The sequence below is a fragment of the Sceloporus undulatus genome, chromosome 2 (genome assembly GCF_019175285.1).
Source record: "Sceloporus undulatus isolate JIND9_A2432 ecotype Alabama chromosome 2, SceUnd_v1.1, whole genome shotgun sequence".
NCBI classification, from domain to species: domain Eukaryota; kingdom Metazoa; phylum Chordata; class Lepidosauria; order Squamata; family Phrynosomatidae; genus Sceloporus; species Sceloporus undulatus.
The window spans coordinates 62,120,568-62,133,065 of NC_056523.1; the positions used below are offsets into that span (position 1 = coordinate 62,120,568).

Consider the following 12,498-nt stretch of genomic DNA (forward strand, 5'->3'; position numbering starts at 1 on the left):
CTTCAGGCCAGCCCCTGATGACGCTGGGCCGGCCTGCTCTCTCCCTCAACGGCCGAAAGATGACAGTTATGGAGGGAGGGCACTCTGTCTTCAGGCCAGCCCCTGATGACGCTGGGCCGGCCTGCTCTCTCCCTCAACGGCCGAAAGATGACAGTTATGGAGGGAGGGCACTCTGTCTTCAGGCCAGCCCCTGATGACGCTGGATATTGAGTATCCTTAGTGAGCACCACCACCAACTGCTGACTAATCTGCCTGTGTCACACATACATCTGTCACACTTTTAAATTGTAAGTGTTCTCTTAAAATGTAATCTATGAAAGGACTCTGTGAGGGTGGATTTGCAGACAAAGATATTTATTTGGCAATGAGTTGGGAGAAGCATCCAGATGACCCTTGTTTCAAATGTCTGACTCTGTCCGGCTTTTGGCCTGATTGTGGGGAAAAAACTCTCTTGGTCACCCTGGTGGATGACTTGTGCTTGGTAACAGACAGGGAGAATACAACCCTTTCAATTCTTTCTGACATCTTAGCATCCTCTGAAAATACTGAATATGATATGCTTTTGGTTGCTCTGATGACAGGACTGTGGCATTATAATGGCTTCAATCCTTCCTTGAGCATGTACGATAAACATTTAAACACAATACATTTACAAAAACCAACATTTTTCATTTCTTATTACTTAAGATGAACCATAGTTGCAGTTTGTTCTTGTCTTTGCAAACTTCATACAGTTCTTGAATCACTTTAATAACTCTTTCTGTGCACCAATTACTTCTTAGTAATCACAAAAAGTCAACATGGGTTTCAGAGGAACAAGTCATGCCAGACAAACCTGATGTCTTTTTTTGATAAAATTACCAGCTTGGTAGATGAAGGGAATGCTGTGGATATAGTATATCTTGATTTCAGTAAGGCCTTTGACAAGGTTTCCCATGACATTCTTGCAAACAAGCTTGTAAAATGTGGGCTAGACAAGGCAACTGTTACATGGATTTGTAAGTGGTTGACTGACCGAACCCAAAGGGTGCTCAGTGATGGCTCCTTTTCATCTTGGAGAGAAGTGACCAGTGGGGCCCAGTGATATTCAAATCTTTATCAATGACTTGGAGGACAAAATTGGGGGCATACTTATCAAATTTGCAGATGACACCAAATTAGGGGGAGTAGCTAATACCCCAGAGGACAGGATGAAATTCAAAATGACCTGTATAGACTAGAAAGGTGGGCCAAAGCTAACAAAATGAAATCCAACACAGAGAAATGCAAGGTACTGCACTTAGGGTGGAATAATGAAATGCACAGATATAGGATGGGGGACACCTGGCTGAATGAAACTACATGTGAAAGGGGTCTAGGAATCCAAGTAGACCACAAGTTGAACATGAGTCAACAGTGCGATGCAGCAGCTAAAAAGGCCAATGCAATTTTAGGCTGCATCAATAGAAGTATAGTGTCTAGATCAAGGGAAGTAATAGTGCCACTCTATTCTGCTTTGGTCAGGCCTCACCTGGAATACTGTGTCCAGTTCTGAGCACAATTAAAAAAGGATGTTGAGTAACTGGAGCGTGTCCAAAGGAGGGCAACTAAGATGCTGAAGGGTATGGAAACCATGCCCTATGAGGAAAGACTTAGGGAGCTGGGTATGTTTAGCCTGGAAAAGAGATAGTTAAGAGATGATATGATAGCCCTGTTTAACTATTTTAAGGGGTGTCACATTGAGGATGGAGCAAGCTTGTTTTCTGCTGTTCCAAGACACAGAACAGTGGATGCAAGCTATAAGAAAAGAGATTCCACGTTAACATTAGGAGGAATTTCCTGACAGCAGGAGCTGTTAGACAGTGGAACAAGCTCCCTCGGAGTGGTGGATTCTCCTTCTTTGGAGATCTTTAAGCAGAGACTGGATGGCCATGTCATGGATGCTTTGAGATTTCCAGCATGGCAGGGAGTTGGACTGGGTGGCCCTTGCAGTCTCTTACAACTCTATGATTCTATAATCACCAGGTATTTGTTGGTGGTCCCCCATCCAAATACTAAACTGGGCTGACACTAGTTTCCAATATCAGCTGGGATCTGGTGCCTACTTGTTAGCTGCTTTCAAGGCAGTTTCAATTTATGCTGACCCCATGGATGAAAGACCTTCAAGCTGCCCGGTTATCCACCGCTGTGCTCAGATCTTGTAGACTCAGGGTCATGGCTTCCTTGATTTCATTCTATGCATCTGGAATGTGATCTTCCTCTTTTCCTACCACTTTCTATCTTACCAAGCATTAGAACCAGCATGGCATAGTAGTTTGGGTGCAGGACTACTACTCGGGAGGCCGTGATTCGATTTCCCTGCTCAGCCATTAAACTCACTGGGTGACCTCAGGCAAGTCATATCCTTTCAGCCTCAGGGGAAGGCAATGTCAAACCTCCTCTGAACAAATCTTTTCTAGAAAAGCCCACGATAACCTTTTCATGGGATTGACATAAGTCAGAAATGACTTGAAGGCAAACAATTGTCTTTCTAGTGAGTCATGTCTCCTCACATGTCCAAGTATGGAAGCCTCAATTTAGTCATCCTAGGCCTGGTACAGACCGCCCAAAAAGGGCAGTCTGCCGGCGCCTAGTTTTCTGCCAGGGGGGAAAACGCAGCAAATCACATGGTTTCCCGCCGTCTGAAAAAGAACCCGCAAAAAGCAGGTTGTTTTTGCAGCATGATATTGATGCCGAGTATGCCAATGGTGCACTCGCGATGACAGTATTGCACCATGACGTGCAGATGCTAAGCGTCCATCACATCAAAATGGCAGCGCCCATTTGTACAGGGCACGCCATTTTGACGTATGGAATATGTGCTAGGGTTGCAGGGCATTTGTAAGCGATGCCCCGAGGCAACCCTAGCATGTCATCAAGATGTGCATCAAGGCCAGTCTGTACTGGGCCTTAGCTTCCAGGGAAAGTCCAGGCTTGATTAACTCTAGGACCCATTTAGTTGTCCTTTTAGTAGTTCATGTCTGCCGAACTCTTCTCCAGCACATTTCAAATGAGCTGATTTTCTTCCTATCTTCTTTCTTCACTGTCCAGCTTTCATAACCATGCGTAGAAATGGGAAATACAATAGTACAATCCTAACTTTAGGATTCAATGACATATCTTTAGACTTCAGAATCTTGTTGAGTTCCTTCAGAGCTGCCTGTCCAAGTGGCTACTTACCTGGGTGTAAACCTCACTGGACACAATAGGTTTTTTTTTTTTTACTCCTGAATAAACATGTGCAGGCTGGTGCTAAGGTACGGTTGTTCTTGTATGCCTTCAAGTCATTCCCGACTTATAGTGACCCTAAGGTAAACCTGTCATGGGCTTTTCTTGGCCAAATTTGTTCAGAGGTTTGCCATTGCCTTCCCCTGAGATGTTTGTTTTTGTGTACCTTCAAGTTATTTTCTACTGATGGGGTCCCTATCCTGGGGTTTTCTTGGCAGGATTTGTTCAGAGGAGTTTGCCATGGCCTTCCTCTAAGGAGGCTGAGAGAGTGTGACTCACTCAAAGTCACCCAGTAGGTTTACATGGCCGAGGCTGGATTCTGGATTAGCCTAGGATTTTTCTCTCATCTTCTTCCTCCTCCCTCTCCCCCTCACAACACTGCTGTTGTGTGCTTTCATGTTGCTTCCGATTTATGGTGACCTATCATGGGATTTTCTTAGCAAGAGCTGTTCAGAGTAGTTTTGCCATGGCCTTCCTCTGAGGCTGAGAAGATGTTTGCTGTTGTGTGCCTTCAAGTTATTTCTGATTTATGGCTTATCATGGGGCTTTATTGGCCAGATTTGTTCAGAGGTTTACCATGGCCTTCCCCAGAGGAGGCTGAGAGAGTGTGATTCGCCCAAGGTCACTCGGTGAGGATTCATGCCTGAGCTGAGAATCCAACCCTGGAAAGTGGTAATTCAGCACTCAAACCACTATGCCAAGCCTGACTGAACTGACTGGGCAGCTAGGAATAACCACAGCTCACAAGCCTCAGACACCAGGGAAGCTTCCTCCTTGGAAGCTGCCACCAGGGAGCCCCTTCTCCAGGGTGATCAGCTATGCTAACTGCAAAGGAGGACAAGGCATCGTAAAATCATGTAGACATGCAAGAAAAGTGTAGGACATTACAAAATAAAAGCAAAAATATAAACATAAATCCATGCTTCCTAGTCATGCTCCAAATGGAGGAGGACATTTTGGAATTCTCCTGGGACTGAAAGGCAGGGTAGGTCCTGGAAAAGGAGGACCTCTGGTCACTCTGCCTTGGAAGCTGCCACCACAGAAGCTCCTCACGGCTAGGGTGACCAGATGTCATATAATCGCAAAGGAGGCCAAAGCACCACCACAAAATGGAGGATATTCAAGAAAAATGGGGGGCACGACCAAACATGAACCAAAAACACCCATACAAAGATATATTCATGCTTCTGAGTCATGTGGCAAATGGAGAACATTCAAGAAAGAGGAGCTGAGCCAATAAAAACTCAAAACATTCATCTAAATATAAATTGATGCTTCTGAGTCCTGCATAATGTGGAGGACATTTGGGACTTCCTCCTGGACAGAAAAGGCTGGAATGGGGGTCATGTCCTGGAAAAGGAGGACCACCTCTGGTCCCCTTGGTCATGCTCCAAATGGAGGACATTTGAGAATTTCCCCTGGACTGAAAGGTAGGGCAGGCCCTGGAAAAGGAGGAGGACGTCTGGCCTCCCTGGAGGACATTTGGGAATTCCTTCTGGACAGGAGCCTGGAATGGAGGGCAAGTCCTGGAAAAGGAGGATGTCTCATCATGCTGAAAAGGAAGGGCATTTGGGAATTCTCCCTGGACTGAAAGGTAGGGCAGGCCCTGGAAAAGGAGGACGAGACCTCGTCACACTAGTCATGCTCAAAATGGAGGACAGTTTGGAATTCCTCCTGGACAGAAATGCCTGAAATGTGGGGCTCGTCCTGGAAAAGGAGGACGACGTCTGGTCATGCTAAAAATGGAGGGCATTTAGGAATTCTCCCTGGACTGAAAAGTGGGGCAAATCCTGGAAATTGCTCAAAATGGATTCCAAAATTTGAGGATGCCTCCTGGCCAGAAAAATTTGGAATGGGGGGAAGGAGGAGGACGTCTGTCCCCCCTCAAAATGGAGGACACTTGGTAGGGCAGGCCTTGGTCAAAGCAGGCGGAGGAAGAGGGCCTGTGTGGCGCGCTCCCTCAGCCTTGGAAGCCGCCACTACCACCGAGGAGAAGGAGCCCCTTCCCCTTCTCCTCCTCCCCTCAGAGAGAGAGAGAGAGAGAGAGCCTCCCCCCCCCCCCCCCCTCGCTTCCGGCCCCTTCTTCTTCTCCTGGCCATGCGCATGCCTGCTGGGTTATGCAACAGGCCCAGCGCCGCCGCCGGGGCCTCCTCCCCTTCCTCCTCCTCCCATCACCTCCAGGGCTCTGGGGAGGGGGCCGAGAGCAGCCGGGAGCCGACCCTGCCTAGCCCTCCAGGAGGAGCAGGAGGAGGAGGAGGGCCAGAAGTTCGCCCCGTCCAAGTCCCAGAGCCGGCGCGGAGCCCTCCTTCCTGGCTTCCCTCCGTCCTTCCTTGGCTGGGCTCCCCGGGCCAAGTCCCGCCTGTTCCGCGAGGGCGAGGAGGGGGAGTGGGCTGGCTTTCATCCCCACTAGCGCCCTGCCGTTCTCCCTCCTCCTCCTCCTCCTCCTTTTCCACTCCTTTCCCCTTCCCTTCCTCCTCCCCTCCAGCTCTCTCTCTCTTTCCCCTCCCTCCCTTCCTCCTCCTTCCTTCCTTCCTTCCTTCTTTCCCCGGCAGAAGCAGCAGCAGCAGCAGCAAGAGCCAGCCATGGCTCTATGAAGAGGAGAAGGAGGAGAAGAGGCGGCAGCACATGGCGGAGGGAGCCAAAGCCATAGCAGCAGCCATCCTAGCCATGAGCCCGATCCACACGACTCCCCCCTGAAGCCCCGCAACTCCCCGATCACATCCCTCCCTCGAAGAAGAAGAAGGCGCACTACAACTCCCAACTCCTCCTCCTCCTCCTGCTCCTGAGTTCGCCCCTTCCTTCTCCCCTCCGCCGCTCCGTCCCTGGGCCGTGATGGGGGTGCAGGGCTTCCAGGACTACATCGAGAAGCACTGCCCGAGCGCCGTGGTGCCGGTGGAGCTGCAGAAGCTGGCCCGGGGCAGCCTGGTGGGCGGCGGGCGGCAGCGTCCCCCGCAGACCCCGCTGCGGCTGCTGGTGGACGCCGAGAACTGCCTGCACCGGCTCTACGGCGGCTTCTACACGGACTGGGTGAGCGGCGGGCAGTGGAACCACATGCTGGGCTACCTGGCCGCCCTGGCCAAGGCCTGCTTCCACGGCAACATCGAGCTCTTCGTCTTCTTCAACGGCGCCCTGGAGAAGGCCCGGCTCCACGAGTGGGTCAAGCGCCAGGGCAACGAGCGCCAGACGGCCCAGCAGATCGTCAGCCACGTCCAGAACAAGGGCACCCCGCCGCCCAAGGTCTGGTTCCTGCCCCCCGTCTGCATGGCCCACTGCATCCGCCTCGCCCTCATCCGCTTCCACATCAAGGTAGGAAGGAGCCCGCCCGGGGACCTGGCGGGCATTGGGGCACCAGGAGCAGGGAGGAGGAGGAGGCATGCCTTGGCACGTCGCTCCTAAAATGGCAGCCGGCTGTGCCCCTTCTGCCCTGGCACTGGGCGCCTTCCCTGCCTCCATGAGGGGCGAGGGCACAGCCACACTCCTCCTCCTCTAAGATGGCAGCAGCAGCAGCAGCAGGCTCCAGGGAGCGACCCAGGGCTTGGCCTCCATTCCAGGCTCCTTCTCCAGGAAGGATCCCCAAATGTCCCCCCATTTTGAGCGTGACCCAGAGTGACCAGTCCTCCTCCTTTTCCGGGAGAGGGCACCCAGGAGGAGGCACATCAGGCACCATTCAGCCCCACTCCTAAGATGGCAGCAGGTTGTGCCCCTTCTGCTCTCTGGCTTCCGAGAGGAGGCCCTGGGCGCCTTCCCGCCCTTCCATGAGGGGCCAGGGCCACAGCCACACTCCTCTAAGAAGATGGCTTCAAAGGAGGCGTCCCCTGGCACTGGCCCCCCCCCCCTCCTCGCCCTGTCGAGGCAAGAGAAGGATGGGGAAAGGCCTGCCCTGGCACTGGGCACCTTCCCAGTCCTAGGCCCGCCTTGGCACCAGGCGCCATTTGCCTTCCCCTTCTCCCTTTCCCATCCTGGTCCCTGGCAGCCCCTGCCCCACTTCTTGGCACTATCCCCCTCCTCTCTCTCTTGGCAGGAAGAGAAGGGCCTTGGTGGCTGCCCAGGCGCCATTTAGTGGGCAACTCCCTGGTGGCTCTTCCTTGCCGCCCATGGCCTCCTTGGGCTCCTCCTCTTCTTCCTCGGCCCTTCTGGGCTTCATGAGGGGGCGAGGGAGACAGCCACACTCCTAAGATGGCAGCAGGTTGTGCCCTTCTGCTCTCTTGCTTCAGAGAGTGAGGGAACAACAACAAGAAGTAGTTCTTTCTCTCTCTCTCTCTTCCCCTATTTCCACAAAATGTCGTCAAAAGCTGGCAGGGATGGTGGCAGCTGGGGAAGGGAGAGGTGGTTTTCCTGGGAAGGAGCAAGCATGGTCACCACTGGCCCATTCATGGTGGCCCTCAAATCCCTGGAGCTTCTAGGTTGGCAGGGGGTTCTTTCCCCTTCCCTCTCATCTTCTTTAGCTCCCTCTCCACACTGCTCTTGCTGTTCTTGTGGACTTTCAAGTCTTTTCTGACGTAAGGCAAACCTATCTTGGAGTTTTCTTGGCAAGATTTGGTTCGGAGGAGATTGACAGTGGCCTTTCCCCATATAAATATGTATTTTGTTGTTCTGTGCCTTCGAGTCGTTTCTGACTGAAGGCAAACCCTATCCTCTGGTGTCCTTGGCAAGAGTTGTTCAGAGGAGGTTTGCCGTTCCCTTCTCCTGAGGAGGCTGAGAGACTGTGGCTTGGCCAGGGCAGTGCATTTCATGGCCGAGCAATGAATCAAACCCTGGTCTCCAGGGTCGTAGCCCAACACTCAAACTGCTGTGCCACGCTGGCTCTCCCTCACCACATGGGCTTTGGCCATAAGTCCTCTCCTTGCCTTAGTAAGTCCTTAGTAGCCACAGAGCCGCAGGGTGCCCTTAGCTGGCGAAGGCAAGGGTTTAGTAAGCACCCTGATGTCCTCAATCTCTGCAGGGATTTTTCTATTTATACATATCTGTCAAGCTTTGAAAACCAGATGAGGGTGATCTGGAACATCCCAAGCTGCCCAGCCACCCTCCAAAGTGGCCTAATGAGTTTGCAGGACTAAATTGGGTGCTGCAGCCATCCTTTGCTTTGCCCACTGTTCTCAAAGATCTGGGTTTGGGGTTGTTGTTGTTTTTTGTAAGCACATAATTTTGCCTTGACAAAAAAGGGCCTTTATTATTTTACACCTCAGAATCCATTTTGCCTGATCATAGTACAAAATGAGGGTGTTCTTGTTGTTCACTATTTGAGAGGTAGAATATGAGCACGTAGCAAACTGGATCTTCAGTAGTCCTTCTCCAGATCTGCCCTAGTTAATGTTTGAAATGTGTGCAATTTCCTCATCTTGCAAACTCCAGAAGAGTGTTTTCTGACTCCATGTTGTTCCAAGGCCATTGTTCTGCTCACTCAGATTTATAAAATGTCCCTTGCTAGTCTTCTGGAGATTTGCCTCCTTCTTTCTTTTTTAAAATTGCTTCTGCATCTTGTTTAACTTATGAGTGGATATGAAGGGACTCTGGACGTACATTTATTAAGAAAAGGAAAGTTAAGCAACAAGTTTTTTAACAAATGAACATTGTGAGAGAAACTGTGGTTTAAGCCACCATTACAGCTCAAAAGGTAGAACTTCCATGAAAGGTTGGCTGTAAACAATTGGAAAATACTTCAAGTGAAAGTTTTCCCATTTCAAAAACTACTTCATGACTACTATACAGTCATGAAGGTGTAGGCCAGTAAATTTACGACTGCTGTGAGGAAAATGAACTGGGCTAATAGTTTTAAACTTCTCTTGGATTATTGTCTAGCCTTGATGGTCTTTATCTTAATGTCAAACAGTGTCCCTTTGATCACTGGGCACATAAAGTCAAAAGAACTAGTTAATAGTTTTCTACAAATGCATTTTAACTAGCATTCTTTCATCTTTTTATCATAAATGAAATCTGTTTCACTAAAGTGAAATCGGTTAGTGAAAGTGTATAATCCTTGGATTATTCTGCTGAAACTGTTCACAAACGAGAGAAAAAAGAGTGCTGAGGACACTTCTAACTAGTTGCAGACTTTTAGACAGGTCTGGTGCATAGTATAGTCAGTACTATGTGACCTTCAGAGACATGCACAGGCCTGTAATCAGAGCTTAATGTTATCAGGCTTTTGTACTGTCCCTTTGGCAGATTAAACCATTCCTATAACCAGGACAAAGATTTTTTTCTCTCAATGGGTTGGGAGAGACAACTTTCTTCAAAATACTTTTTAAAGTGAGTTTCAATATTTTGCTCTTGAGTTCATTGAAACTAAAAGAAGTAAGACCACCCTGTGTGCTTGAGTTAGGGCACTTGATTATTATTATTTGCTTGCAACCAGTGCTTTAAGGCCTAGAAATCATTGTGCATTTTAGAGAGGCAGTGATACTTCAGACTAAGTTGATAGTGGAAGTCCCACCCCTAGTTTCAGTTGTAACTGGTAAGAAATTTCATAAGCGTACAAGTTGACAGATCTAGTGTAATGATTGGCTTGTGGGAGTGACAGACGTGAAGTGTAGCACTACGGTGAACAAGTTAGACTGCTCTGTTCGCCTCTGCTTGTTAAATTCTTCTTCGGTGTGGAAGTGGAAAGCTGTTAAGTGCAACCACACTTTTCCCTGGTAACTTAATCAGTTGTGACGTGCATTTCTAATAAAGGAGGGACTGATTAAGGGGAGAAACTTGTTCGTACTGTACAGTATTCCCTGCAGGAAAAAAAATGCACAGTGTTCATGGGGCGAACAGTCTTGGTCTGAGCAAATCATGTTTGCTGATTAGAAGGAGTGCTGATCAGTATTTTTACTGGAAGAAAGGCCTCTCTGTCCATCACATAATTCACATTCTTGCCTAGGAAGATAGAAATACTGTACAGTATATGGCAAGTGTTTGCATATGCCCCCGCTGAACTGAACTATCCCCCACATTGCTGTGCATTAAAAAGTGTGATACTGATTGTTAGGTAAATCTGCAGTATAAAATTGCAGCTTTGGTAGTAATAACTCTTCTTTTTGTCGACTCACAGAAAAGCTGTTTATACGTATATACTGTGCTGCTTAAATGTGTGCTAGATTAAGGCCTTCTTTTTGTCACTTATCATTCCAAACTTTGCCTTTATTTTCCCAGTTTGAATTTTCTGTTTTTCTTTGTCTTCTTACATGAGACACCAAACATTTGTACTCGTCCAGTTTTTTGGAAAAAAATATTACTTTATCTCAGAATGCAGTTCTAATAAACCCTGCTTTATTTTGATTCTTTAATGTTCAATGGCAAAATTTATGGAACTACCATACCATCCCTTTTTTTTTTTTCAAAAAAGACAATTTTTAACATGCATAGATATTGTAGGTTCAACTATTTTTGCTAGAATACGCTGATTGCCCTTTTTATTCTTCAGTATTATTTGTATTTGCATATCAGAGTCTACTGACAAAATCATGAGTACTGTAAATGAAGAAATGTTGTTGAGTGTAGGCCACTGTGTCATCTACTATTGATCTGTATTGTGAATCACCTTCAATGGCACTTGTGAATAAAAGATGGGATAATTTTTAAAAATTGATATGACTCAATAGAAAAATTAAGGTACATTCTGTCAGGTTTTCAACTGGAGTAAACATACATATGTAATAAACAGATTCTTATGCTACCAACTAAAGTGAGGTGATAATTTTCTGAACAGATATTACGAAATCTCAAGTCGTTTTTCTAGCAAATTGTGCACTCACTGAAAAACCTGGAGAGTATGATTATAAGAGGCTCATAGAAAACTGTTCATAATGCATGTTATTCTGTCAATACACAGCATATCATTTATTTTTAATTACAGTGCGCCTGTGTTATACGTGGGAGCACTATATGTGGCTTTGAGTGTATGTGCTCAAGCCGTGCGGGAGCATGCGGGGCACAAGGGGTGGCACATCCCATTCAGATGAATGGGGTGTGTGCCGCCATGCGCACAAACCCCATTCACTTGAATGGGGCTCAAGCATTGGTGGAAATCACCTTACGCAGGCAGGTCTGGAACGGATCCCCCACGTAAGGCAAGGCTCCACTATATACAGTGGGCCCTTCCCTTATGTGGGGGATCTGGAACCCCCTCTGCATAAGGGAAATATCACGTATGCTGGAGCCCCTTTATAAGTAATGGGGCTTGTACCCATGGCATGCACACCATGGGCGCACACCCCTTTACTTCTTCCAAGGCATGCAAGGGCTTGTTGCAGTGTGACTTCCAGTGTATGCTGGAAGCCGTGTAAGGCATGCCCACGTATGACGTGGGTGCACTGTATATTCAAATTATGAGTGCATAAGTAAAATTATAATAGTAGTAGTAAAATGTGGCTTACTCATCATTTAACATCTGATTTATCTAATTTAATCTCATTATGGACCAACATTAAAAAAATACAAATAAGCATAGGGTTGAATTGGATCTCCCTTGTAGTCTTTTCCAACTATAAAATTGTGATTCTATAACTTTGCTCTTAGGAACACATGTTTAGTAAAAGATATAGCAGTACTGGACTCTGTTTCTGTTTTGTTTGTTTTTTAAATTGGAAGACCTGGCCTGTAAAGTTTGCCTTTCTACTCAGTTTTTCTTTGCCAGCACAGAATACATAATAGCTGGAGTAAACTGCTGGTTTCTTTGGATGGAATTATGTAAGTAGTAGGCAAAAAAGACTAGGCCCATGAAGAATAGGTTTGAGTATGTGTGTACAGTAGCTGTATCATGAGCAAAATAGTTTTTTGAGATCAAGATATGTAAAGAACTATCCCTTTCTATGTGATTCTACCCATTCCATGTGATGATCATCAGAGAGTGCTTTACGTCGCTTTTGACACCAAAGGCTCATTTGGGTATTAATTGTGACAGTGCCTTTTCAGTTATGATGTTTAGGTCTGGAATTCTCTAATATAGGAGACATCATAAGTCCTTCATGGCATTTTGGTATGCTGCCAGAACTGATTTGTTTTACCATGTTTTTTTTTTTAATGTAATTGATATAAGCTGTCTGAGAATTCCCACAAAGGGTCAAAAACCAGGATATAAATAAATCAGTAAGTAAAAAGCAGTGTTTTTTAAACTGAATTTTACATTTTTTTTTAAAAAATCAATCTCTGTATTTTTTTAAAAAAATAAAGATAAAAACAGCATGCAGAAAGGTGTTTAATTCAAGGCTCAAATTTACAAACTGAATGTAGGCTAAGCCCTTTTCTGTATAAAAGAGAGAAACATGA

The 12,498-nt window shown here is 47.0% G+C and overlaps 1 protein-coding gene across 2 annotated transcripts in view; it reads left to right on the forward strand.

The window, feature by feature from the left end:
* The first annotated feature begins 5,796 nt into the window (after nt 1–5,796).
* The window catches only part of FAM120A (family with sequence similarity 120A), a 106,746-nt gene continuing 100,044 nt past the window's right edge, over nt 5,797–12,498 (forward strand). Inside the window, exon 1 of one of the 2 annotated variants that reach the window (XM_042452894.1) lies at nt 5,797–6,552. In XM_042452894.1, the coding sequence (XP_042308828.1) occupies nt 6,079–6,552 (474 nt within the window). In that variant the 5' untranslated portion in view covers nt 5,797–6,078. The remainder of the gene's footprint in view (nt 6,553–12,498) is intronic. The other variant, XM_042452895.1, reaches the window with a different exon arrangement.